We start from the raw sequence: 27,095 nt of genomic DNA on the forward strand, positions 1-27,095 counted from the left end.
GGATGCTCAGCCTCTGAAGTCATCTGAGGGCCAGGGACACTTCCTGGGGACAATGTGGACCTTTAGCAGGGTGGCTTTCTGGAGCTGTGTTTTCTTTGGCTGCAGATCCTGCCTTCAGTTTTCTGGTAACCCAAATCTACAGGAACATCAGCCGCGTTTGCTTCGTTTTTAAGTCCTGTTGTAACAGAGATTTGGGATGGCTCCCATGATAAGTGATCTGTGCACAGCAGTAAATTCAGGGGCAAGCTGGCTGGACAGACAGGTGTCCTATCTGCTCCACCAACTACCTTCTGGGCTTCTTTGAGTTTGTGCTTGTGTTTTGGTCTTAAGGGAAGCAGAGGACTCATGGCACTTTCAGCTTCCCAGGGAAAATCCTCTTTCTGCTGTTCCAGACCTGTCCTCTGGCTCCTTATTTTTTCCATCTTCAGTAGCTTAATACAAGGTATGCTAAAGTCTCGTGTTCCAAGCTGTCTCTCCATTGACTCCTTACAGCATCCTTCCCCTGGTACTGCACCAGGGAACTGCATCCTTGGGTTCAGTAGGAACGAGGGGCTGCCTGGAGAACAACAGCAGTGTCCCCAGAGTGATTTGTGTTGGCTGAGGTGCAGTCTTTGTATTTTTAAAGAAGGCATAATTTCTTAGGAGCTTCCCCAAACTCAATGTCAGATGCAACCCCTCAACATTGTCACTGTAAATTCCAAATGCCGTGTGTTGAAGGTGAGGGCTGCATTGTTTCAAAGGAGCTGGTTTGCTCCCTTATATTTGTCCAAGCATGACTGAGCAGGAAAGTGCTTTCAAGAAAACCTTTGCAGAGAGGTTGTTTTGGAGGGTTTGTTTGTCTGCTTAAAATGAAGCTTCTGGTGGGTTAAGAATAATGCAGTTAAGAATAGTGCCAGGTTTGGGTTGCTAACAGCACCAAAGCTGAGCAGTCCTTTCAAACAGTATCTTCTCATGCTGATCTGGACTCTGACTTTACACCACTGAGTGGGAGCTTTGCCATCCAACATAGCAAGTTATGGCAAACAGGTGAAGATCAGGACCTGGGGTCTAAGAACTGGGTCACAACAACTGGATGGTAACTTAGCACCCTGTCAGTGCATGTTGTGAAACTCAGTGTCTAAGAGGAAGTGATTTACAGCAGGAGGGGGAAAAAAACAAGAAGAACCCTGAACAAATGTGCTGATGAAGGGCATTGAGCACTGCCTCTTGTACACAAGGCTGGGAGTAACATCCGAGTGCAGTGGGACATCCGCACAGGAGGAGACCTTCCAGGATGGTAAGTACATTTTGTCATCATCTTGAGAGAGCAGGGGGGTGGCCATGGAGAGATGAACGCACCTTGTTTGCCTGAGGAACTTCAAACAGCTCCTGGGGAGGATTTTGTATAGTGAAAAATCACATTCTTGTGTTTGGAATTCCAAGTCTGACACAGTTTGTTTCTGGTGAAGAAGTACCAAGAGGTATTGTGCAGGCAAGGAGAAAGCAACCTTAATGTTATAAACAGCAGTGTCCTGTGGGTACTCAGCAGACTGGCATTAGCTGGTGTCCCAGCCTGTGAAGCAATGCTAAGTAGTGCTTGTATTTATTGCTCTTGGCTGAACTTCAGTCATTGAAATTGGCAGCTGGCAGATCCCTGAAAGCTTCGAGGGAGCCAGAGTTAATTGCTGACTAGCTACAATATTATTCTTAGGATTTCTGGTTGAGTCTGTGATGTTTTCCTTCTTGAAAATTAAACTGCCTGTTTCAGAGCAGTTCTCATGGCTTCTGTACAGCAGGTGGGACTCCAACCCATCACCAGTCAAAGACATCAAGAAGGGCTTTGTTTGAACAGAATGTAGATGGTTCTATCACAGCACATACGAGATCTGTTCACCTTCATATTTTAAGAAAAATGCTGCTTTTTGAAGACATTTTGTAACTGTTGCTGAAAAAGAGAAGCGAAACAAGTTGTTTCTGGTAAGCTCCATCTGTCTGAGGCCATCACGTGGCTCTAAGAGCACTGACACCTGCAGTTTCTTAACAAGACATTACCAAATGTGACTTCAGGAGCCAGAGGGACAAGGCGACACCTCTCAGCTCCAGTTCTGTGATGAGAAGTATCCACGGTGGCTGTTTGTTCCTGGCCAGCCCAGCTGATTGGGTTATCTGTGCCAAAGCCACGGGCTGTGGAGTGTGACCTGCAGCCTCAGTAGGCTCTCCTGGCCCAGCCTGAAGGGCTGCTGCTGTTTGTCAGCTGCCTTTCTCCTCCTCCTTTAAAATTCCTTTGCCTCAGTTTCCCACCCAACTCTCACATCTTCTCTCTTGCTCTTTCTTGCCTTTCTTCCCACTAAGTTTTCTGGGTGGGTATGTGACCACTTCCTCTCATGTGTGTTGCTGTCACACACTTTCACTGTGTGGTAGGTTATATCCCCCACCTGCTTGGACTGTCAGCTCTTTGAGGTAAGACAGTGGGTCTTTATATTGTGCTTAAAACATGAACTGGGACTTCAGAGGTATGGAAATGGCCAACTGTCCTTCACTGCTGGCAGCCACTCCATTTCTCTGGGTCTGGGAGAAGGGATGTTTATCTGCATGCACTTGTAACTATGTCTAGTGTAAAAGCTTGCAGCTGAGCCTGGGGCAGCAAAAGGAAGTGACAGTGAAAAGTGTAAGTAAAACTGCTTTGGGAAGTGGGCCCTGCTACAGTGATTACAGCTGATAACAACAAGCAGGTCTTGAAATGGAAACATGGCTTTCTGCTCTGCAGCTCTAGTATGCTTTTAAGCAGGAGTGTTTATACCTTTTCTTACCTGTCCACCTTTTCCATCTTCGTCATTCTCTCTCATCTGGTCTTTTACCACAGGCCCTCCCTTTTCACACCCCTGTGTTCCCCAAGTCACTGTTTCAGACCCACCTCCCCTGTCTTCCAAGACATCCTCCACCTTTGTGGTTCAGCTCCACCAGTACCTGTGAGTTGGGTCCCACAGAAGCCTTTGGGGCTGTGTCTGGGCAGTGTCCAACCCCTGCTTGTTCCACACAGTCACAGCATCCATACTGAAAGGTGGAGTGGGCAGGAGTTGGATGCAGCATGGAACGTGTACAGCCATGCTGCTTTACTGCTGGGGGAAGGCAGACACCATAAACCCACCCAGTTCAGGTGACAACAGCTGTGAACACATGGCAAGATGGATGGGACACGTCTGGCAGGATCCTTCCTACCTAAAAGTTGAGTGTGGCCACCCCTGGAGCGACTGCATATCCAATAGCACTGCAGCAGGTTCATCCTCCAGGCTGCAAATGCCCAGCAGCTCACAGGTCTGAAGCAGTTGTTCAGGGACTGGGCAGGTGGTGGTATCATCTGGTAGCACCTTCTGAGATCTGCTGTACCCCAGGATCTGCTTCTTGCTTCTGAGAATGAAAAATGTCAGCTGGCTCCTGTGGGGTAAATTCACCTCTGCCAATGCAGGGATGATTCATGACCTGCTGGGCATGTGTCAAGTTTTTGAGAAGGTGAAAGAGGCAAGTGCCAACTCCCCTTGCCTGACCATCTGCTGTGAGTTTTGGCATATTTTGGTATTTGCTCTTACGGTTGCCTCTGCTGGTGGTAACACAAGATTGGAGAAATACTGTCTGAGGAGGAGAAGAAGACAACTGATTTTCTAGAGTCATGGCCGCAACAGGGGAGTTTGTATTTCAGCCTGGTCCCTGTCCCCTTAACAGAGTCACTTCTGGAAGACACGCTGGCATTGAAGACAACTCACAGGCACGGGAAGAGAGCAGGAGCCTGACAGAGTCACATGCAAGATGAGACTGATGCTGCACACTATCACCCACAGCTTCTGCATTTAATTACTGCTTGTTGGCAAATATGTTTGGGTGGGTGTTGAAGGATGGCTGGAAGAGGCAGCCATGCAGTTGTTTACACATTAATTACTGCAGGGATTTTTGTGTGTAGACAGCAACGGGGAAAAACTGCAGGGACCTGTCTCTCTGTCACTTTGGAATCTGTTAATGTCACTCAAGACCCCTAATACTGGGAGGATGTTGCACAGATCCATACTTAAATCTCAGAGCACTGTGTAAAGCAGTGGCAGTAACCCGCACTTTTTGTCTGTAATTGGCTATACACAAATGTTGTCATAAAGCTTTATTTTTCCCTTTGCATACATTTCTGTTTTTCAGGTTGTGAAAAAAGCATTAAAAACATCCATGATGTTTAATGAGTCCTCCAACATGAAATTAGGCGTGAACAATCAAAAAGACGTCAAAACGGTAATTACTGGGATACACCACATTTGCTTACAAGAACTGAGATTGCGCTGACATTTCTGAAAAGAAATAACAGGTTAAGAAGAATGATCTTATTGCCCATTTCAGAAATCTGTGTAGGTTTCAATCCTATTTGTAAACAAGTGAGTAACAAAACTCTCATTGATTTATCCGGTAGACTGATCAAACCTTGCCCAGAGGGAGTAATGTGGAGCTAAATCCTGCAGCTCTGTCTGGCTCAGGACAAGGAAATCATGCTCGTACAAACAGCCTCACTTCCACCATTGGCACAGCATTTATTCATGTATTCATTTATTCACTTATTCAACATGCCCAGAGTACCTGGACATCACAGTGTGTAGCATGGTGACAGCTACGATGTGACTTCAAAATAGATTTCTTACCTCGAAATGTCTTCTAAAACCTGGGCAATGTTTAAGTCTTGCTAATGTGTTCATGTGATGAAATGCAGAGCTGTTAAAAATGAGTGAGGGTTTTTTTGCCCTTGATGAGGCAGAGAACAAGCCAGAGGGTCAAAATTTAAGTAGATAGTTTAAAAATGATTATTTAATTAAAATCACTGCCTGAAATCGATGTCAGGACTGTAGATTTTGAGAAAAGCAGAGCAAAATTAAAAACAAGAAGTGTTATCCACATAGAATCTGAAACAGAAACTTCCAGAGGCAAGTGATTTCTGTGGAGTTTTCCCATGTGCCCTTTTGGGAGCTCAGATTTATGGCTATGGTGGGTGCCTCACGACCACCCCAGACTCGATTCTCCTGCCTGGAAGTTCAGAAGCTCAGCTCTGAAGTGCATGTTGCCTGTCACTGGTGGTGGATGGTCCCAGCTCCCAAGAATTGCCACGGGGAGCCAGACATGATAATTATTTGGGGGAAATAGATCTGCATGCGTGGTTGGTTGTTTTTCCTGCTCAGTACAGGGCAGCATTTAGAGACTGGTGCTATGCTTTTCTGCATGTGAGTGGCTGGACTGCAGATCTGAATCTACCAGGTAGCCAGGCTGTTTTTATTTTTTTCCATCTACATTCAGGAAAAAAAATAAAAGTGCAGCAAAAGGGAAACGAAACTAACTCACCACACTAGAATGACATGGGAATACTGTTCACACAGATAATTAAGATTTGTGTAGTTTCACTTAAGGGAGGTTTAAGACAAAACCAGAACATGTTCAGAAACCACAAAATGTGTTTCTGCCTCTGACAATTTCTGAACTGTTTTTTCTCCCCTGACTTCATAAATTTCCTTTTTATGGTAATGCTTGGCTTGATCCCACAGCTAATCTTGTGTTAGAAATTTCCTTATTTTGATTTTGGTAGAAATTTTGTTGAACATCCATTGGTCTTGTGCAAAAATAAAGTTAATCAATGTCAAATTAATCATAAGGCTTGGGAAAAAACAAGGGATAGATATGTTGGCACAAAAAAATTAAACCAAAAAACTGAACTAAAATCACGGTCTTCACAAAAACCAACTCAAATCCATTTCCAAATTTTCTTTTTTTTTTCCCCAAGTGCATTTTATTTTATCATATCTCCTTTCCAGAGTGTTTGTTCCACTTGGTTCTCTGATTTCAAGGTTTCATTTCCTTTCCTGAAATGAAACCTTGTGATTTCAATGAGGATCAATTGGGCAAGCTTCGGTCCATTTCACTGCACTTCATCCCATTCGCTTTTATTGTTTTCACTTCGTTTCAGAATTTTCTCTTCTTTCTTTTAGCATTTCATTTGTTCAATATCTTCTCCTGTCTCTTTGTTTACCTTTCTTCCCTGAGTTCGGGATTTCAATGTGAATAATTTTGGCACGTTTTGGTCCTTTTCACTGCACCTCATTTGAGTTTAAAGGGACCTTTTAAAGGTCATCTAGTCCAACCACCCACAGAAAGAAGGGACATCTTCAACTAGATCAGGTTGCTCAGGGCCCCATCCAAGCAGACCTTGAACAGGTGTTCCTCACTTTCAGTGCTGCATCTAAGAACACCATCTGCTAGTAGCTGCAAGCAGATCTCCTCTTCAAAGACTGTGATTTATTCACCTGCACAGGTAGTCATCCATTAGCTGGTGCTTCAGTGTCTTGGTGATCACTTAAATCTTCTCTTTTCTGTGGGTCCTGTTCCAGTTTCAAATCTTAGGGGCAATTTTGATGCTTAGTCTTGTCCTGATGGCTCTTTACTTCATGAGTGTGGACAGCACAGTTGATCCTAACAGAGAAGAAGCAGCAGTTGTCAGCATTTACAGAAAGGTGGAGGAGGAAGAAGGACTCTACGGAGATCTCCCAGAGGAAGAAGGACTCTACAGAGATCTCCCAAGAACCACAATAACTGAGGAGGACACCAAGAGATCCAATGACTCCTGCAGGTGAGTCAGGTTAGATGGCACTTGGAGAAGTCATCACCAGATGGAGAAATAGTTACAGTGCTGATAATATCAGCAAGGGTTTTATTCTCTTCCTGTTGTATCATAAGTGATGAAGCACCACTAATTTGGGAAGAGTGGGGGTGTTGTTTAGGCACTGGGTAATTGGTAGTTGCCTGCTGTGAGGGGCAGTAGGGGCAGTGTCACAGCTCCTCTCCCAGTCCTGTGCTTGTATGTTTAGCTCAGCTCAGTTGCTCCTCTGCCACCTCCAGGCCATCCTCCTTTTGTGGCAGCAGTGGGAGGCAGCAGAGTGACCAGCTGGCAAAGCAGCCTTTCTCAGAGGCTGGAGGGGCAGGGAATATCTGTGCTGGGAGAGGGTGAAGAGTTACCTAAGTGACATTCAGCTAAGGGGGTTTGCTTTTCTCTATATCTTAGGCATGGTAAAATAAACAGATTTCAGAGTGGGTACTGAGAAGCTGTTTTGCTGAATTAGGGAGGACACTGTACAATATAAGCTTGGCTATAAAAACTAGGGGTAGAAAGCACTCCCAGCCTGTTTGTCCAGCTCAGTTTGTTTGCTGTGGAGGTTGACATGCAGCATGGCCAACTGTGTGGCCTGACAGGTGCTTGGTGTCCTGTTAGGGTCACAGTCACTTGTTTCACAAAATGCAATTGCCATTGCAGCTTTGAACTTGTGGAAAATATTCCTTATGACTTACCCTTTGAGATAAACAGCACCGCAGCCAAACCCTTGTACCAAGCCTGGAAGAGACTGCTTGATCTAGCCCAGGAAAAAGTTCATGTAGCTTCTTACTATTGGTCTCTTACTGGGAAGGATATCAGTGTCAATGACTCCTCTTCCAAGCAGGTAAGCTAAAATCAACAACAAGCATGTCTGTGGTTGTTTTTCCTCATGTACATGTGGCAAAGGGCAGGTTGGCTGTGTGGTCTGTCTCCCAGAGACATTGCTTGACTCCTCCTGCAAACCCAGGAAGGTTTTCCATGCTGTTCTGAAGCAACACTCCAACCTTCCTCCTCCAGTCAAGTTAGACTCCATCTGGGCTCTGCCCATGTCTCTAAGTATTTTTATGCTGTTTTAAGAGCGAGCAGCTGTCAGCCTCAAACCCACATTCACCCTGTGGATGGCTGACCTGTGAAAGGGGCAGGCAGTGGCAGAGCTGAGGAGCCTACAGGATTCCGTGTACATGAGTGATGGTGCCAATTCCCACTGGTTAGTGGGAAGGGTCAGGAAGCAAAGTCTGCTCAGGGACTTCTGACAGCTGCAGAGGCTGCTTCTCCCCTGTGTGCAGACACAGGACCTGCATCCACCCACTGGGCAGCTGTCCTGGAGCCATGACACTGGACAACTAAGGAGGACATTGGACAGTAGCTAAGGAGGCTCCCTCTCCTTTGCAGGGTTCTCCTCCTGGGCACCCTGAGTGGTCAGGGTTCCTGCGGGACCTTTCTGGCTCTACCACCAAAAATAAATGACAGAGGCCATGGCACAGCCTCACCTTGCAACCACCCATCATGTTTAATTGTCCCTTGGCTCCACTTCAGCCTGTGGCAGCTAGCAAACTCCCAGACAATCCTGAGCAGGGTCTGGGGGACTGTTCTGAAAAACAGATGGGACAAGGGCACGCTGTTTCAGGCAGGAATGGAGCTTAGTTGTGTCGAGAATTCTGCTGTTTGCTGAAGTACCACATGCTGGCCTGGTTATTACTGTGGGCCCAGTCTCTGCCTCCCTCCTGGCACATCTTCCTCACTGTCCTCACGGGCTCTGGGGCTGCTCCACTTATCTTCCTCCCTAGGTGTTTCTGGTGGTATAAGGTGCCATTAACTGCACACGAGAAGAAGTAAAAGTGGCAGATGTAAGGCTGAGCCCTGTCTCTGCTAAGGGACAGCTCAGTGTTGGACAGTCTCTGTCACCTTTATCCTCAGGGAGAAATAACCCCACACATCTGTTGAGCATCAGGGTCCAGCAGCTGATTTTCACTGGGACATTCACCTTTCAACTCTGGGATGTTTATGGTCATACTTTTAAACCTTACATCTAATAGCATTAAATGACAGAAAATAAACTTTGATTCATACATTGGATCAAAATCTTTGTTCCCTCTTTACTTGAAACACTCCTGAAATAGGTGAAATTTCTGACCTGCTTTGCACAGGGGTTCTTCAAAGGAAGCACCCATTAGTAACACTGGACTTGCATATATCTTACTAAACATTCTGTAATAAAATTTAAAAAATAACAATGTACCACACAGGGTGAAGATATTCTGCAGAGGTTTGAGAGGTTACTCGCAGAGAATGTCTCTTTGTATATTGCAGCAAGTTCACCAACTCTGGCTACAAAATCAAGGGACCTCGAGCTTTTAGCAGAAAAAGGTAATTATTTCCCTTCAGTGATCCACTCAGAGATTCCATATTGTAAAAGGGCACCTAGGTAAACTGGTCTCCAAGGCCTCTTCTGGTGTGGTGCTTGCATGGGTTCACAGGATAAGCACTATCTGTTCACTAATTCATGGTTTTTGTCTGTGTCTCTTTAGGATTTTCCTGAAAATTCACATTTTGTGTATTTTTTAGAAGTTACTGTGTTTCCAGGAATGAGAGCTTGTGAATTTTGGTAGTTATTACTACCTGCAAGAGTCAGACATGCAGACATATTCTGGCTGTCAAGGAACCATCTCCATGCTATATCTAAACTCCTTGTTCCCCTCCCCCTCTTTCTTTAGGCGCTCACGTGAAAAAGATTGATTTTGGACATTTGACAGGAGGAGTGTTGCATAGCAAATTCTGGATAATAGACATGAAACACGTATATATTGGTAGTGCAAACATGGACTGGAGATCTTTATCTCAGGTAACCTCTGCTGCTGCATATTCAAAAATCTGGGGGAAAATTCATGTCCTCGCAGATAACAGAGAAAAATTGTAATAATGTAAAATATCGCCAGTGTGGAAGAAACAGCAAAGAAAGCCCTGGAGGTGGCTCCTTCTGGGGCTGTGACACAGCTTGCTCTCTTTGCAGGTGAAAGAGTTTGGTGCTGTGATGTATAACTGCAGCTGCTTGGCCAAAGACCTCTGGAAAACGTTTAGTACCTATTGGGATGTTGGATATCCTAATGCAACCATCCCATTCCCTTGGCCTCTTAACTATTCTACCCACATTAACAATCGTCGGCCTCTGGAAGTAGAATTTAATGGAATCTTGACAGAAACCTATTTTTCTGTAAGTACCTTTGAAAATAACATGACAGACTGTAAGCTGTGTTTAAGGATTGAGCAGAAAAGGTTCTTCAGCAATCCTCCTCAGTTGCTTGTGTTCCAGGTGGATAATAATTTGTTCCTTAGGTTTCTCTGGAACTTTTCAAAGAATAGGGATAACCCCAGCATTAGCTTTCAAATTGTATGGCAGGAACAGTGTGCAGGTCTCTTTTAGTCACCTGTAGGCTCAATGTATCAATAAGTATCTGACCCAGCAGGACATGGAAGGCATGAGGAAAGATGGTGGTCCATCTCAAGTGTTTTGTGATATTTTAATGAAAACTAGACAAGTCTAAACACAAATGAGTCGAAGCCTGAGAGAAAAAAATTAATTAAATCACTGATCTATGTGTTTTCTTTTTTTTTACAGGCTTCCCCTCCAGCATTTTGTCCAGAAGGTCGCACCCATGACCTCTATGCCATACTCAGTATTATCAGTCAGGCAGAGAAGTTTGTCTATGTTTCTGTTATGGAATATTTCCCTACCAGCCGTTTCGTTCATCCAAAAAGGTACAATTTGAATCCTGAGCAAATCAGTTACTTGCACTACATAAAGAAAAAAAATATGATTCCCTTCCTTCTGCAATTAAAATATTCAGAGTGGAGAGAACTGAGGCTTTGCTCTGCATTCACAATTATCCCATGGACTGTGCCTCCCAGGTACCAAAGTACAGGATGAGAGGAAATGGCCTCAAGTTGTGTCAGGGGAGGTTTAGATTGGATATTAGGGAAAAGAAATTCATGGAAAGGGTTGTCAACTATTGGAACAGACTATCCAGGGAGTCACCATCCCTGAAAGTGTTTAAAAAATCTGTGGATATGGCACTTGAGTACATGGTTTAGTGGTGAACATGGTGCTGGTGCTGGGCTGAGTTGGACTTGATGATCTTAAAGGTCTTTTCCAGCCTTAACAATCCTAGGATTCTGTGAGTCCAATCCTGATGCTGCAGGAAGGATTGTATCCAACACCTGTGTGCTTTGCTGGTGTTTTAGAGCAGCCTCCTGTGCTCTACGCACAGCAGGAAAGCTGTGAAGTGCCAGACTAGGGACAGTCAGGTACAGCATCCTCCAAAATTCAACACAGCAGCTTTATGAATAGAGAGGGGAAAGGGAACACCAGAAATATATCTGACATCAGATTTTTCAGAGAAAACATTGTTGTGCTCTCCTTTCTTGCTCCTGTTTTTCTTTCTTGATGTCCTTTACTTCTGAAGAGTCTTGGTTTCCTGCTCTATTTCCTGCTTGATGCACTTGACCCATTTTTTAGAGGGTGGTTCTTGACTGTCCTGACCTTTGCAGTGAGAGCTGAAACAGCCTCTAAAAGAAACTCCTGGAGTTTTTTGTTTGTTTGAGGCTTGGTGGTTTTTTGTTGTTGTTGTTTGGGGGTTTCTGTTTTGTTTTGTTTTGTTTTTAATAATTCCACCTAAGTTCCAGCAGCAGCTTCAGAGAGAAGGTGATAGTGGTGATCTGGAGTAATCACAGAATCATAGAATGGTTTGGGTTACAGACCATCCAGCTTCTCCCCTCCTGTGCAATGGGCAGGGACACCTTTCATTAGACCAGGTTGCTCAAAGCCCCATCCAGCCTGGCCTTGAGCCTGCGTGTGGTGAACCACTGCCACGGTCCCAGAGACTGCCCAAGGTCACAGCAGAACGATGCAGACTCTGCACATGAACCCAAACCTGAGCAACATGGAAAGTTAGTCAGTCATGGGGCATCACTAAGACTCCCAAATCCTCTTAGATATGCTTGAATTAGGGTGTTTACATGCAACCAAGTGCTCTGAATTATCTGCTTATAACATTTCTGAGTTTACCAACCATCTAAATAATCTGAGAAAGAAGTTCAAGTGAAATAATTATGTACAACATGACTTGCTGAATAGGGTAAGCTCTAGACTGCCACTTAGCCAGAATGATACCATGCATTATGTCCTCTGTCACAACTGTGTAAAGCCTCTGTTGTTCAGCTGGGGCAACAGCTTGTTCTGGGGAAGATTTTAGAATAATAGAGAGACACAGATAATTCTACTGTCCAAGAAACAAAATCTCAAGACTAGCTTCTACTTGGAGGATATATTTAATAAATCAAACAGCTCAGAGGATTTTCAGTTTCTGTGTTGTATGGTTGAGTCTCTGGGTTTCTCATCTTCTGATTTTAGCCAAGAATAAGCCCAGAAAAGTCTCTTTTCCCCCTTAGGATTGAGTGAGTTAATACTCCTTATTCTTCATCTGAAGGCTTAATCCACAGTTTGTGACATCTAGGGCTGATCAGATGCAAACGAGTTTGAAAGGCCCAGGGAAAGCAGTGCAGGGCCTCGGGCTATCTCCACAGCAACCAGCTGTAGTGCCATGAATTGAAGCTGATTAGTTCAGGTTAGGTTCCTCCAGCAGCTGAGGCAGAGGAAACAAAGCTGCTGTCTAATGCCTGAGTGTTAATCAACTGGAAACTGATGTATTTGAAAAATTGAAACCATTCAAAAATTGCATTTCAAATAGCATGATTTTCCAAGTTTTTCAGGATCTATAAGTCAAGCCTGAGCCTCAGAGCATGTGGCCAGGCCATTGATCGCAATAGGACGATGCACAGGGGAGGATTAGATAATTCAGGCCTTTGTACATAAGACCAAAAGGATTAAGTTAGGCAAATTAATTCATCATTGCTCATGGGACTGTGAGCAAATGCTAAACCTCTCTCTGTATCAGCCCTCCAATCTGTACTAAACATGGTCGTCTCCCTCCGTACAGCATTTTTTAGGATCTACGGAATGAAAATGCCATGTGGGGGTTTGGAGTTACTAGCCCTAGGATGTACATTGTCCAGCTCTTAGTGTTGTGTAGCTGGGTGAAGGATGTTAAAAATGTTCCCCACAGCTCCTGCCAACACAAGTGTCAGGAAAATGGATTTTCCCCTGTTCAGGGAACACGGAGAGCACAGCCGTGTCCATTACCTTGGGGACACATGACAAGGGCAGGGAGGAGTGGGGAGGGGTAGAGCCTGCCCACACTGGCTGATGGCACAGGACCACTGCAAACACTGGAAACAGTCTCCAGGGCCCTGGAAAGGCCATATTCTGCGAAATGGTTCTTAGACTTTCCTCTGGGCTCTGCACTGCCCTTTTTACTCTGGGCTGTACGAACAGGTTTTACCCTGGAGTTGCTATTGTTATCTTTAGTTTCCTAGGAAATGAGCATGGTGAAACCATGCTGTATCTGTGTATGTGCACTCTACTAAGCTTTAAATTTTTGAGGAATTTCACCCCAATTTGGCAGAGTCTGGAGGTCTCAAAACACGTTCTGTGAAAAGAACGGACTTGGTAGAAGGCAGAAATCTTGTTTGTACCTCCAGGGAAGCCACAAGTGCTTTACTTACTAGACATCAGAGATCCCATCTGTGCATCATCACTTGTAGTCTCAGTTTATTGTCACAGCTTTCTACTGAACTGTTTAAAAAAATATCCCTTTTTGCACCTCCTTTTCTGCAGATACTGGCCAGCCATTGACAACGCCCTGAGACGTGCAGCTTTCAACCACAGAGTGCAAGTCCGGCTTCTGGTCAGCTGCTGGGCATACACTGACCCAGCCATGCTCCACTATCTGAGGTCCCTGCGTGCTCTCAACAACCCACATGCCCACATCAGTGTCGAAGTGGTATGATAACAAACCTGATTTTGGAGAGACAGCCTGAGGATATGGCCCCATACTGGTTTTTGAGACTAAGATGCAGTTTGTGTGTACAAATATTAGCTTTTAGAGAAGCAGGTTGTCTGTTTTTGCAGTGACTGCTTCACATTCTTGTGAAAAAGAGGCCCAATATATAATCTTTGAGGAAGCAGCTATTTCAAGCTATGAGTGATATCAGGGATGTGCCTGGCTGTGGCACTTGAGACATTATCCTGGCAGTTGCTTTTGCTGAGCACTGTGACAGTAACAGTTTATATGATAACTTAGTGGTCCTCTCAGAGACCTTTTCCTGCATGGAGTACTTTAAATGGGTCTAATTGCTATCAGTTTTTTTGAATTGAGAGATCTGCTCTCTGCCTATATAGATAGACCTATTTTTGAACACTAAATATTGCACACAGGCCATAGGCATTAGGCTGGAATGCATCAAGTGGAGTGGGGATGGTGTGAATGCTCCCAACATGATGCAGTAACCACAACAGAGAGACACCACAGAAGGAGGCGTGGGTTTCAGAAAAAAAAACTAAAAAGGGACAAAAATGTAGTTTTTGGTAAGAGTTAACACAACAAGTTAGGCATTATAGTTGCCTGCAGTACCCCTCGTGTCTGTGATCAGCCCATTCTCACACAAAATAAGAGCAGCAATCAGTGGTAAATGCAGATCTATTAAACAGCTGCCTAAAACTGCATCTAATTGTCTGCCCTGTAATGATAATAGCTGTTCCACTAATGGAACATTGTGAAGCAAACATTATCTGTATCTGATCTCAATTGCTTATCCAATTTTATGTATAGTGGAAGTATTGTTTGCTAGTTTTCTTGGATAGGAGTAAAATCTCTTTTATGGTGTATTTAATAACAGAGTGCAGTATGTTCTCTTCTGTTCTTCCCATACTATATTCTTTGAAACTATAGAAAACATGCACTGTCCAATCATGAAGTCTGTTCCTCACTCTAGTATTTCTGTTTATATTTTTGATTTCTCTCCCTCCAGAAACTCTTCATTGTTCCTGTTCTGAATCACACAAACATTCCTCATGGGAGAGTGAATCACAACAAATACATGGTCACTGATAAAGTAGCCTACATCGGTATGTATTCCATTATTCCAAATACTTACAGTATCTCCAGATCTACTGGACTGAGACTGAGATAGGGTCAGCTGCAAGAGTAAAAAATACCTCATTTTGCCATATAAAGCAAAGTGTGTTGTAGGTACAGAAGTACAGATGTGAAGGGAAGACAATAATGTAGGTCAAGTTCAGTAAGAGATTATTTCATATGATTGTGAACCATTAGGAACAGAGCATGACAAGGCTGAATGCACAGCCTGTGACAAGCACAGTGGGAATTTCACAGCCCGTGTGCTCAGAACGATGCTGGGATAGCTGGTGCTCCAGTATATAACATTATCGTGCTTTAATAAAAAAGGAACTGCTGGGAGGAATTAATTCTATGCACTGTTTGTTGAACAGAACTCTAGGAAAGGAAATGAGAAAACAGTAATGTCAACTGTTCTGAAAACTGGGACGATGTTTACGTTTCACTCTTTTATTAGGAACCCTCAAAAAGGGAATGTGAAAGTGCTCTGTCATTTCGGCCAGCTCATCCTCCCAGCAATGCACACCAGCAAATAACCTGATCTTCCAACTGGCTGAGGGTTTACAGCTACAATTGCCTTCAATACTTTAATAACTTGTTTCATACTTGAAGGCAGATATGCACGTAATTTGTTTTCATGCCTAAGCACCTTCTGGAATTGACAGATTTTTCTGGCTAAGGAGATCATGAGGAGACATGCTAAGTGATAAAATGTGTATTTTTCACAGTGCTTGATTTTCTGAATTGAGGTAGCTTTGGAGGGAGCCCTAGACAATGTCTGCAGCTAGATTCCCAGTTTTGCCTGTTTTAGAAGCATGTCAAGCTCAGAACAGCTCCTGAAGGTTTACGGATTAAGAGTCTAGTTTCTCCTTTTGTTTTCCTTTAACAAGTAAAGAGAATCAAGTCCATTAAAGACTTTTTAAACACCCATGTTAAACACCAGCTTTTACCCCTTTTACCCCTCAAATATTGCACTTTATTACCATGTTTATGAGTAGATTTGTGCATTCTGTCACAGGCTGTAAGGAATCAGAAGGTTATGAGCCTTCAGGGTTGCAGTTAATACCAGGTTTCCGAAACCTGAGGTCTGGTATAAGAAGGAGGTGACCTGATTTTTGCTGCCTTGTTGGTCCTAATGAGATTTGCAGTCATAGAGCAAATCAACAAAGCACAGAGATCAAACAGAACACTGAGAAATGAATGTTTTCTAATCAGCTACTTTTCCATTGCATAGGGACTTCCAATTGGTCAGAAAACTACTTCACTGATACAGCTGGCGTGGGACTAATTATCAAACAGAATTCAACCAACCTGCAAAGAAGGCAACAGCCGGTCCAGGAACAGTTGAAAGATCTTTTTGAGCGAGACTGGAATTCCAAATATGCGGTGAATCTGGAAGATGTGCAGGGACAGAAAGACTGTAACTGGAGAGGCAGACTCTGAAGTGAATTGAGATATACATTTAAAATAGAAACAAAAAAATGTACATGAATCTTGTTTCCGTGCAAATCAAGGAACTCTCTTCTTTTTGTCTTTGTCAGAGAAATCACTTTCTTGTGGTGTCCATATTGATGACATGAGAATTTCTGATAGTTGACTCTACCTGCAAAACCATTAGTCAGTGTGTGATGTTTGATTTTTTTGTGTGATTACCTCATCCCAGAGTTAATGAAATGCATACGGTGTTGTATGGCAATCTGTCTTATATTAAAGCAAACATCAGAGACACAGATCATTATTGCTGTGCTATTTTATCTTAGGAAACTATATATTTCAACCTAAATGTTCCATTAACGGTGTTTGCTTACATGTGTTTAAACATTTTTAATAAGCTCCTGGACACCTTAAGATTTGAGCCATGTATATGATCACCTACAATAGCAAGGGCAGATTTTTAAAAGCATTTAGGAATTATAGATACAGGGAAATACCTAAGTGTTGAGGCTAGCTGCTAGAGACAAATATCTGGGATTTAAACCTTGGGGCCAGCTTCCAACTCAGCTGCCCTGGAATCCTGAAAGTCTGGGATGTTTGGATGTGTCTGCATGTCGGTCTTGTGCAGCAAACAGGATGGGGGAGCAGAGCAAAGCTGCTACATGGGTGCTGTTGTGGCTAGGGCATTCCTCCTGCACTGTGTGCAGTGCTTGTAGAGCCTCCTTGCTCCTTCTGGGCTGCCCTGGTGCTGGCCCTGAGTAGTGTGGTGTTTCTGGGCTGCCTTTCCTTCTGCAGTCACTCAGGGACCACAACCCTGAGCCATCTGGTGCCTTATATCTGTATCCACCACTGCTCTGCCCTGGGTGACTTTCTGAAGTGACAGGAAAGGAGAGCAGGGCACGTGCTCCAGCTGTGAGTGGTGTGAGTGACACTGGGCTGGAGCTCCATGAGCCTTGCCAGGGCTGTGCACCTCTGCCTGACACTGGGAGTGGAGTCATTGACTTAGGTATTGATTTACACCTCTGTGAATACACAAAAATCTCCATACTAATAAGGACTTTTGGAGATGACCCCCATCAATGTTCCATTTTTTGGTTTCCATGCTGCTCCTTAGCTATCTCTTCAGACACTTCCAAGATTCCTTGGAGTATGTTATCCATCATTACAAATCAATGCTTCTCGTCCCTGTGGCAGATTTTTTAAGCCATGTAGTTACATGTACAGATATCACTGGAATTTTGTGAGTATTCATATACATGCCAAAATATTGAGGAACATGCAGGTGCTTTTTGTGCTCTCACCCCCTATTTCCTTACTAGAGTTAGCTTGAAAATCTTTGTGAGAATTTACATCTTCAACCAACAAAACCATTTTCTGTAGAGGAGTGCCTTCCTCTAGGTGGCACTCCAAGATGTGTTTTTCTGTTTTGGCAGGGATAGATATTGCAGGAGTAAGAAGAAAACTTCTTTCTCTTCTTGTGAGCTCAAATCTGACAGTGCTGGATTAGTTGTTCAGTGGACAGAGCTTCTGGACAAGCTGGCAAAATTTTCTTATGGCCATATAAGCCTCATGTGGATTAAGGTTTGGCTTATAAAAGAAAAATAGATGCTTAGGAGAGTGCTCTTCTATTTTCTCTACTGATACCACTTTTGGCTTCCTTTATGTGTGGGGGAGGTGGGTGGGGAGTTTGCAATTAAGACAATGAACTGGATCTAAGAGGAACTTGAGATTATTTCCCTGGTTTCTTGTGAGACTTTTGAAGCCCCTTCATACCTTGATTCTTATCTACTTGTTTTCTATTAGAAAGGTAGACTATCATGTAAATTATAAGCAGGCTTTGAGTCTCAGTTCTTTTCCATTTATGAAACAGGGTTAATAATAGCCCTTATCCATTCATTTGTTACTTGTCTCTTTCATTTAGATTGTGATTTCTTCAAGCTAAGGACTGTACCAAACCTAAGCTGGGCCTCCAGTGGTATCCATTAGCATCATGCTTGGACTGATTGGTTATTAGGAAAAGGTTCTTCACCCAGTGGGTGGCTGGCCACTGGAAATGACTCCCCAGGGAAGTTGTCACATTAAGAAGCATTTGAACTACACTTGTGGACATGTGGTGTGATTCTTGGGGTTTTCCTGTGTAGAGCCAGGAATTGGACTTTGCGGGTCCTTTCTGACTCAGAATATTCTATGATTTTCCAGTCTGATTGCAGACTGTTCAGATTTTTGTCAGTATTGGTGTATTCCTGTCTAGAAAAAAGTCACTAGTTTGGCTCTTGAGCATGGATACTCTCCTCTGATCAGCTCATCCCATGTACCTGTGTTGTGAGGGAGTACAAGGTGAGTGAACTGGCCCTGCTTTACCAGAGTGGCTTTCAGGAGGGACTGCTGCACTGCTCTCCCAGTAGGATCATCTCTGAAAGCTATTGGTTTGGTGCAGTGCCTTGTGGCTACAGCACTGCTGACAGCAATGCAGACGACAGCAAGACAGAACCTAGCTGGCTCCATGGGTTATGACTACTGACAGGGCCACAAAGTCACCTGGCTTCACACATTGGACACCAGCTTGTTCCAAAAGCTTTAGTACTATCTGTTCTCATTTCTCCCTGCCATTGCCCAGGATTTTCCTTTCCCAGCTGTTCCAGAGAAAACATACCTTTGTTGCTTTCATCCAGGTACTGAGAAAACATTTCATCCACCATTTATGCCATATCAGTCATGAATATCCCCATAATCCCTAAAGGATAGCTGTTGGGTCATGGGCACTGACTCATAGACCTCTGCAGAGGGCCAGGAAAGTTGGCTTTAGTTGCAAGGTAGATTGTGGTGGTGCAACTTCCTGAGGAGGGGAAGTGGAGAGGGAGGGGCCAATTCTTTCTTCCTGGTATCCAGTGATAGGATGTGTGGGAATAGTTGAAACCTGTGTTGGGGGAGGTTCTGACTTGGCCACAGTGACCACGAAGAAATTGAGTTTAAAATCTCTTTTGACAGGAGGAAAAGGGACAGCAAAACTTCAGTTCTGGACAGGAGGAGAGCTGACTTCAGGTTGCTCAGGGAACTAGTGAGTAAAGTCCCCTGGGAAAATGTTTTTGTATTTGAGGGGATTGTTCTGCTCTGCTCTGCACTGGGGCAGCCTCACCTGGAGTCCTGTGAGCAGTTTTGGGTGCCACAATAAAAGACTTTAGAGAGCATCCAAAGGAGGCCACAAGGATGGTGAAGGGTCTGGATGGGAAGCTATATGAGGAGTGGGTGAGGTCACTTGGTCTGTTTAGCCTGGAGGAGACTGAGGGCAGAGCTGTAGTGGATCTTCAACCCCCTCATGAGGGCCAATGGAGGGGAAGGTACCAATTTCTTCACTCTCATGGCCAGTGTCAGGACCTGAGGAAATGGCTGGAGCTGAGTCATGAGGGGTTTAGGATGTATGTTAGGAAAAGGTTTCTCACCTAAAGGGTGTTTGAGCACTGGAACAGGCTCCCCAGGGTAGTGGTCACAGCCCCAAGTCTGACAGAGTTCAAAAAGCCTTTGGACAGTGCTCTCAGGCACATGGTGTGAGTCTTGGGGTGTCCTATGCAGAGCTGGGAGCGGGATTCAAGGATCCTGACAGGTCCCTTCCAACTCAACATATTCTATGATTCGGTTTGGGATTGTAATGAGTGAAAAGTCTCCATTACCCCTATATTTTGGAACTGTGCTGTCGTTAATCATCCACCTCAGCAGACAGTGAAGTACATGCAAACTTCTGCAAATTTAAGCTGGCATTTTCAGAATCAGAAATGTCAGTAACTCACACTACTCAAGTTATTATTCGTATGGTGAGTTTATTGTGAATTGAGAATACAGAGTGTTTTAATGGTACATGTGAAGGCTGTCACATATGCACTCTGGTTTTCACTGTGCACTTGAGAGAAGCATTAATATAAACAAAGAAGCAAATAATTATATACACCTCCTTTCCCAGAAAATCTCTGAAGCAATTCCACCAGTGTGGCAGATCATTCAAAGCATTAAACTATCCCATAAGTATATACATTAAAATTTATTTATCCACATTTGAATAATATTCTTTGTAAGCATGTTTTATTCTGGTATCTTACAAACATGATTTAGTTACATGTTTTTTGGTCTTGGAATTAATCTGTTGGTTTTTGCTGTTTTTTTTTTTTAATTATTGCAAGGCTAACTATGACCCACCACAATAATAAAAAAATGAGAGGAGAGGAAGAGGCAAAGCATTAGTCTCTCTACACTAGTATTTAATTCTTATTTTGTATTTTAGAATGTTTGTGGAATATACATACTACCTTAGCTGAAATAAAGAAAAACATTTTAATAACAAAGCAAAGTAGATCAAAAAAGTCCAAAATCTAAACAGGTAAGTATAGTTCTCATAGTACTAGTTTATAACCCGTTCTAGAAATAATCTGTAATCTAAATATAACTGGTGTGTTTTGAGAAGCCTATTTAACAAGTCTTTTGCTGTCCTTGAGGCTTTCAATGATTTACTTTCATGGTTCAGGTATCTACTCAGACTTTGCTCACAGACTCATGGGCTCCTCTGTGCCTGTCATAATTGTTGCCTTTGGGGTAGATTTGGAGAAATCACTATTTTTATTAGTGTACAATCTAGTACATCTATGTAATTGAAAATTTAAATGTGGTGAATTCTGTTCAAGTTTTCATGAAACCAGCTTTGGGGTTTAATTTTCAGTTAGTAGAAAATTAAGAAAACGTTCTCTTCTGTACATATGGATGATTCTGTTTTCATTGAGGATTGAGAAAATACAACTTCATTTGGTTTTATCTCCAACAATATTAGATTTACTATCTTTTTCTTCCTCCAACAAGATTAGTTCAGTTCTTGCTGAAGATGTCACAATAGATGAGGCCCCGTCAATTTCAGCTTTTTCACCCTCTCCTATTTCTTTAGGTGATAAGCTTTCTTGCGCATCAAAAAACACATCTGGTTTATCTGTTGGGCTGTCTTCATCTGAGAGGCTCCCCTCTTTATGACCCACCTCTTCTTTGTCAACTGACTTAGCCTTTTTGGAAGGAGATGTGAAACCAAGCTTGGGAAGTCTAAACCATCCAGCTTTTTCAGCCTGCTTAGAGGAATCATCTGATGTGTCAGCAGGTTTCACATCTTCTGGAACTGATTTTTTTATTTCTGGTTTTGCATCTGTGCTTGTTTCATCCCCAGAAGATGAAAAGCCAATACTTGGAAGCCAAAATTTGAATCTTCCAGGAGATCTTTTACTATCAGTCTTTTCTTTCTCATTGGTTATGTCTTTTTCTTCACCTTCCACTGCTTCAACTACATCTTCATCTTTAGAGAGAGGAGCTGCTGTTATTCCCTCTGGTGATTTTTCAGGAAAACACTCTTCAAGTTTACTGGAACACTTTACTTCAGCAGCAGATGTTTTTAACTTTGTCAAACTTACTTTTCCTCTAGATTCTTCAGACTCATGGTGTGGTTTGTCAGATAGTTTAAGCTCAGCACTGGCAGTTCTCTGTGCTGCCACTCCGAGGCTTTCACCAGCACCTGTAGGTTTTCTCACTGATGAACCTCCTGTCGGAGATGGCTGCTGGACCAGCACTTCTAAATCACTGTGTGATTCAGGCAACTTCGTCTTGAGCAATGAGAATCCCAAAGTAGCAGTTTTGACCTCTGATGACAGAATCTCTGATTCTTTCAGTATTTCAGTAGTGTAAATCTCACACCTTTCAATAGCAACATGTTCAGGTTCTACTTTCTCACTTACTTCTTGGCCCTCTATATGAGACCAATGAATGTCTTGCCCTGCACTTGAGAGTGAGGACTCTATGGTAGCTGTCATTTGTGCTGTTTTAATGTCAGGTTCAGTCAGCGTAACAATTTTGCTTTTTGCTTTTTGAATACCCCCCTCTAGAGCTCCTGGTGTTTCTTTGGGGATAGCAGAGCTTGCTTGCAGTTGCACTACTTCAATGTCAGTACTACAGCCCTTTGGATCTGTTTCCACTTTTGACAGTAAAACATCAGCTTCAATTGGGAGAGTTCTGAAAGTGAATCTTGGTATTTTTAGTTTGGGAATTCTTACACTTACTTCTGGGACACCTTGTGTTTGGTCCATTGTTTCCCCTGTTACTCTGGCAGATGCTTCCGTATGATCTTGAGCTGGACTTTTCAGGCCAATAGATCCTTCTGGTTTTCTTAACTGCATTTCTGCTGTGCCTATTCCACTTTTAGGTGCTGAATCAGCTTCTGACTTTGGAAAATTGGTATCATCTTCAAACCCCTTGATTTCTGAATGCAACATTCCAAACTTTGGAATCTTAAACTTGTATGCTTTAATTTTACTCGTTTCTGCTCTGTCTTCTACTTGCACTTCCACTCCTGCAGACACATCCTTTTCAACACTTTTCACTTGAAATTTCATTTCAGGTTCTACTCTAGTAATTTTAACATCTGTCTTCACTGTTGGGACTTCTACCTTTAGATCTTCCAGCTTAGCAGTAACATAAGTACCATCTTCTGATCCTTTTGTAGTAAACGAAGTCTTCTTTAATTGACTTTCTTCACAGTCTTTTCCTATGATTTTCACCTCACCCTTTATCTTTCCCTTTTTACTTGCTGCCTCTTTATTTTGAATATCTAGCTCTTCCTTTGGAAGACTGACATGTATTTTCTTCTGTGTTTCATCCAGAGTAATTTCAGTTGATGATGGTTTGCCTCCTAATCCTGATGTCTCTAACTTCATGGAACTTTCTACCTTTGGGACTTCTATGTCCTGTGATTTGCCTTTATGCTCTGGAAAAGTCAGAGTACATGTAGGAAACCTATTTGTTGAACTCTTGTGTTTGTCAGTTTCTGAAGCACTTGCGTGTGATTTAGACAACTCTGCTGCAGACACTGTGATATCTGAAGTATGTCCTTCAGCACTGCACTTAACTACGTCTTCGTAAGTTTCAGTTTTTGGAATATTCACTCTACTATCTGTTCTTTCTGTGGATAATGAAATATCTCCTTCCATCTTTGGCAAGCTAACATCAGAACTCTTCACAGAATCTGCTAATTTTTGAATCCCCTCTTTTCCAATAGTAATTTCAGCAACTGCATGTGGTAATGAGAAGGTACTTTCAGGAATACTTGTTTCAGTTTGTATTTTTGCAGAAGGAATAGTTTCCTGAGCTTTTCCCATATTTTTTTCAATATCAGCATCACTTTTTTTTTCCTTTAAGGATGACCTGCCAAATGCAGGTATTCTGAATTTTGGCATTTTGAACCATCCCTGATGTTCTTCAGTCTGAACTTCTCCAGCTTTTATTTCATGTTCTTTTAATTTGATTTCCTTTTCCTCAAAACTCTCACTAACTCCCTCTGTCTTTGGTTTAGACACTGACTGGGTGCTTATGTCTACCTTTGTATCTTCAATGGCACCCATCAGAGCTTGGGGTGTTTTTATCTTATCATCAACTAGTCCAGGATCTGCCATATCAGGTGTAGGTTCTGACTGTGGAACTCCCACAGCAATGTCAGCAATTTCATTTGTCGTTTTTAGCTGGGGTAGCTCAGCTTCTATAGTTGGAGAGCTGATCTCTGTCTCTGGGCCTTTCCCTTTTATTAGGGAGATTCCAAACTTTGGCTTCTGGAATTTGGGCATTTTAATCTTCCCTTCAGGACCTTCCAATTTCACTTGTCTTCCATCCACAACTGATGAGCTTTCTGTTAATATATCAGGGCTCTTCAAATTAACTGAAGCTTCTCCTTTGGGGAGCTTAATACCTGTTTTTTGAATGCTATATTCATTGGTAGAACTTAAGTCAAGCTGTTGAAAACTCCCCTCTGAGGGAGTCAAAGAAGCATCAATCTTTGCTGAGCTGACTGTCATTTCACTTTTAGAGGCTTCAGTTTCAATTCTGGAAAACTCCGGAGTGTGGACTTTAGTGTCAGCCAGTTTTATGCTTATTTGTGCCCCTTCTATGGTCCATTCAGGATGACTTTTTTCTATATCAGGTATCTTAATTGAATCATCGCCCTCTATTTCTGTTTTAGGAAGATGAGCATCAGCTTCAACTTTTGGTGAACGAGACTGAGATTTTGGAACCTTGATCTTGGAGAGTGAAATTTTAGGCATGACAAATTGAGGCTTTTTAATTGGACTTTTTTGTTCAGCTTTTCCTGCAGATATTTCCAGATCAAGGTCTGGCCCACTACCATGATCATCAGTTGCAGTTCCTTTCATTTCTGTGTCTATTCTGCTTGACATGACAGCAAGCTTTTGGTCTTCCAAATCTCCTCCAGAATCTGATTTAACACTTGCTTCCTTCTTTGGTGACCAACTGAAGGATGGAAGTTTGAATTTTGGCATTTTGAAATGTCCTTCTTTCTCCTCTCCATCTCCATCTTGCTTTATTTCCCCCTTGATTTTTACTGCTGCATCTGAATCCTGAATATCACTATCTGTTTTTGGAATAGAAATGTCAGCTGATGGGAGGTGAGCATCAACCTCTGATGCCTTACTGTCAGTTTTGGTCATTTTGACTTCAGGGCTGTAAGTCTCTGTTCCAGTGCCACATTCCACCTCCAAGTTTGGTGCTTCAACAGCAATGTCAGATATTTCTACTGTTGCTTTTAGTTGGGGAACCTTGATTTCTGATTTAGATTGGCCAACATCCTTTTCTGACCCTTTCCCTTTAGAAAGTGTAATTCCTACCTTTGGCATTTGGAATTTAGACATTTTTGTTTTCACTTCAGAACCTTCAGCTTTTATCTCTACATCACCCACAGCAATTTCACTTGATGTTCTTTCAACACTTTTGTCAGGACTCTTCACCTCAAGCGAACCTTCAGTTATCATCTTAATATCTGAGGTGGAGAGGCTGGCATCAGCAGCAGCTGATTTCAGTGTAAACCCATCTTCTTCACAGGTAGGAAGTGTGACCTCACCTGTAGGCATGCTAATATCCATCTCTATTTTGGGAGCTTTGGCTTCTGGTTTGGAAAATTCCAAAGTTGGGACTGTAACTTTTGGAACTTTTATGCCCAGTCCTGCCCCTTCTCCACTACTCCCTTTCTCAGATTTCTGAACAGAAACAACTTCTTTTTCTTGTTTGGGTCCAGAAACATCAGTTTCCAGGATGGGCAGAGAGACTTGGACTTTCTGACCCTTAATTTTAGGGAATGAGATCTTTGGCATGGTAAATTGGGACTTCTTGGTTTTGACCTTTTCACCATCTTTTTCTGCTGTATCAAATTCTGCATGGAGGTATTGATTCTCAGGAGTAGGAAAAGTTAATTCAGATCCTGTGTCTCCAGATAAAGTAGACAAAGTGGGTCCTTCCAGATGTTCCTCAACGTGAGAAGGAGCAATAGCTTCTTTCTTTGGTGACCACCTAAATGAAGGTAGTTTGAATTTTGATGATTTAAATTTGTTTTCCTTCTCCTCAGTACCCTTCTCTCCTGAAACTACTTCCTGCTCTGCCTTGCACTCTAAATCTGAGCCATGGATTTCTGCTTCTAATTTTGGCAAGGTAACCTCCATTGGTGAGAAATTTGGATCCATTGTTGGTGCATCCAGAACAACTTCAAGTGAAGGCTTATGCAACTTTACACCAAGTTGGGCATCAGAGATTTGAGCTGGTTTTTCAGTATCAGGATCAGTCATATCAGATGTTATCCTTCCCTTGGAAATTTCAGATTCCATGTTGGAAACAATGTCACTTTCAGATGCTTTTCCCTTAGATCGAATTCTGAATTTAGGTTTTCGGAATTTAGGAATTTTAACTGTGATCTCTGTGTCAACCAAAGATATTTCAGCAGATGTTGTTTTACCTTCTAGCTTTGGACCTCCTTGCTCCTCAGAACCATCTTCACTTAAAATTTCAAAATCCGAAAGATTTTCATCAACAGGAGATGCTGTTTTTAATTGAGATTCTGTTAGATTAATTTGGTATTTAGTAAGAGTAATATCCCCTTTATGTAATGAGGACTCCACATCAATTTTAGAGGAACTCACTTCAGCTTTAGAGAAACCAATGCTAGGAACTCTGAATTTGGTACTTTTAGAGACACTATCACCCTTAATGTCAGAAAAAGGTTTAGATCCAACACTCTCTGAAGGAAGTGAAGTGTCCTCTGTTGAAGAATAACAAAGAGTTTCTGAAACGGTAAGGTCAACTCCAGATTGGTTTTCTATATCAGGTTTGAAACTTTTAGACAGAGAAATTTTAGGCATTCTAAATAAAGAGCTTCTAGATTTACCCATTTCATCCTCTTTACTGGAGGAAAAATCCAGGGGAATGTCAAAAGTGGACGCTTGGACCTCAGATTCAGGAAAGGTCACATCCAATTCAGCAGCTCCCGAGGGCACCATCACTTGAGGCTCCTTGAGGCTGACGTCCACCTCGGCGGCCACAGTGCCCTTGGCCTCTCTGCTGCTGGACCAGCCAAAGGAAGGCATGCCGAACTTGGGCATCTTGAACTTGCTGTCCTTGGTCTTGGCGGCCTCCTTCTCTGGGGCTTTGACTTCCCCTTCCAGGCCGAGGGAGGCCTCGGGTGCCTGCAGGTCGACGCTGGCCTCCGGAAGGGTGACGTCGACGGAGGGCAGGCTGATGTCCACCTTGGGAGCTTTGATATCAGCTTTTGGCATTTTGAGGGAGGGCTTCTCCAGCTTCCAGCCGGCGCCTTCGGTCTTGGCACCAGGGACGTCGGCTTTGAGGCCCAGCGCGGGGCCCTCCCCTGCGGCTGTCACGGTGGCGGAGGGGAGGTCGAGCTCTGCGCTGGGCAGGCTGACCTCAGCTGCGGGCGCTTCGGCCTTGGGGGAGGACACTGCGAATTTGGGCTTGTCGAACTTGGGCATCTTGAGCTTGCCTTTGAGGCCCGTGCCTTCCAGCTCGAGCTTGCCTTCGGCGGAGGGGGCTTTGAGGTCTATGTCGGGCGCCTGGAGCTCGAGGGAGCCTTCGACGGAGGGCAGCTTGACGTCGGGGGCCGCGATGCTGACGTCGGCGTGGCCGGC

General features: G+C 43.3%; 2 protein-coding genes across 3 annotated transcripts in view; one reads left to right on the forward strand and one right to left on the reverse strand.

Moving 5' to 3' along the window:
• Positions 1–1,171: 1,171 nt before the first annotated feature.
• PLD4 (phospholipase D family member 4) lies at positions 1,172–16,408 on the forward strand. Of its 2 annotated transcripts, XM_017729153.1 has the most exons (12): positions 1,174–1,276; positions 1,773–1,956; positions 4,162–4,251; positions 6,384–6,622; positions 7,304–7,487; positions 8,890–9,010; positions 9,358–9,485; positions 9,654–9,854; positions 10,260–10,399; positions 13,374–13,539; positions 14,567–14,663; positions 15,908–16,116. In XM_017729153.1, the coding sequence occupies exons 3-12, from the start codon at positions 4,189–4,191 to the stop codon at positions 16,114–16,116; spliced, it is 1,548 nt and encodes a 515-aa protein (XP_017584642.1). In that variant the 5' UTR covers positions 1,174–1,276; positions 1,773–1,956; positions 4,162–4,188. The 2 variants fall into 2 exon arrangements, with proteins under 2 accessions (XP_008628022.1, XP_017584642.1); XM_008629800.2 differs by lacking the exon at positions 1,773–1,956 and having other exon boundaries at positions 1,172–1,276; positions 15,908–16,408.
• Positions 16,409–19,902: 3,494 nt separating this feature from the next.
• LOC103612251 (protein AHNAK2) overlaps positions 19,903–27,095 on the reverse strand; it is a 64,371-nt gene continuing 57,178 nt past the window's right edge. The window contains 1 exon segment of the mRNA XM_017728944.1: positions 19,903–27,091. Coding sequence (XP_017584433.1) covers positions 20,892–27,091 — 6,200 coding nt within the window. The 3' untranslated portion in view covers positions 19,903–20,891.

This window comes from Corvus brachyrhynchos, unplaced genomic scaffold, assembly GCF_000691975.1.
Source record: "Corvus brachyrhynchos isolate BGI_N302 unplaced genomic scaffold, ASM69197v1 scaffold1, whole genome shotgun sequence".
Lineage (NCBI taxonomy): Eukaryota > Metazoa > Chordata > Aves > Passeriformes > Corvidae > Corvus > Corvus brachyrhynchos.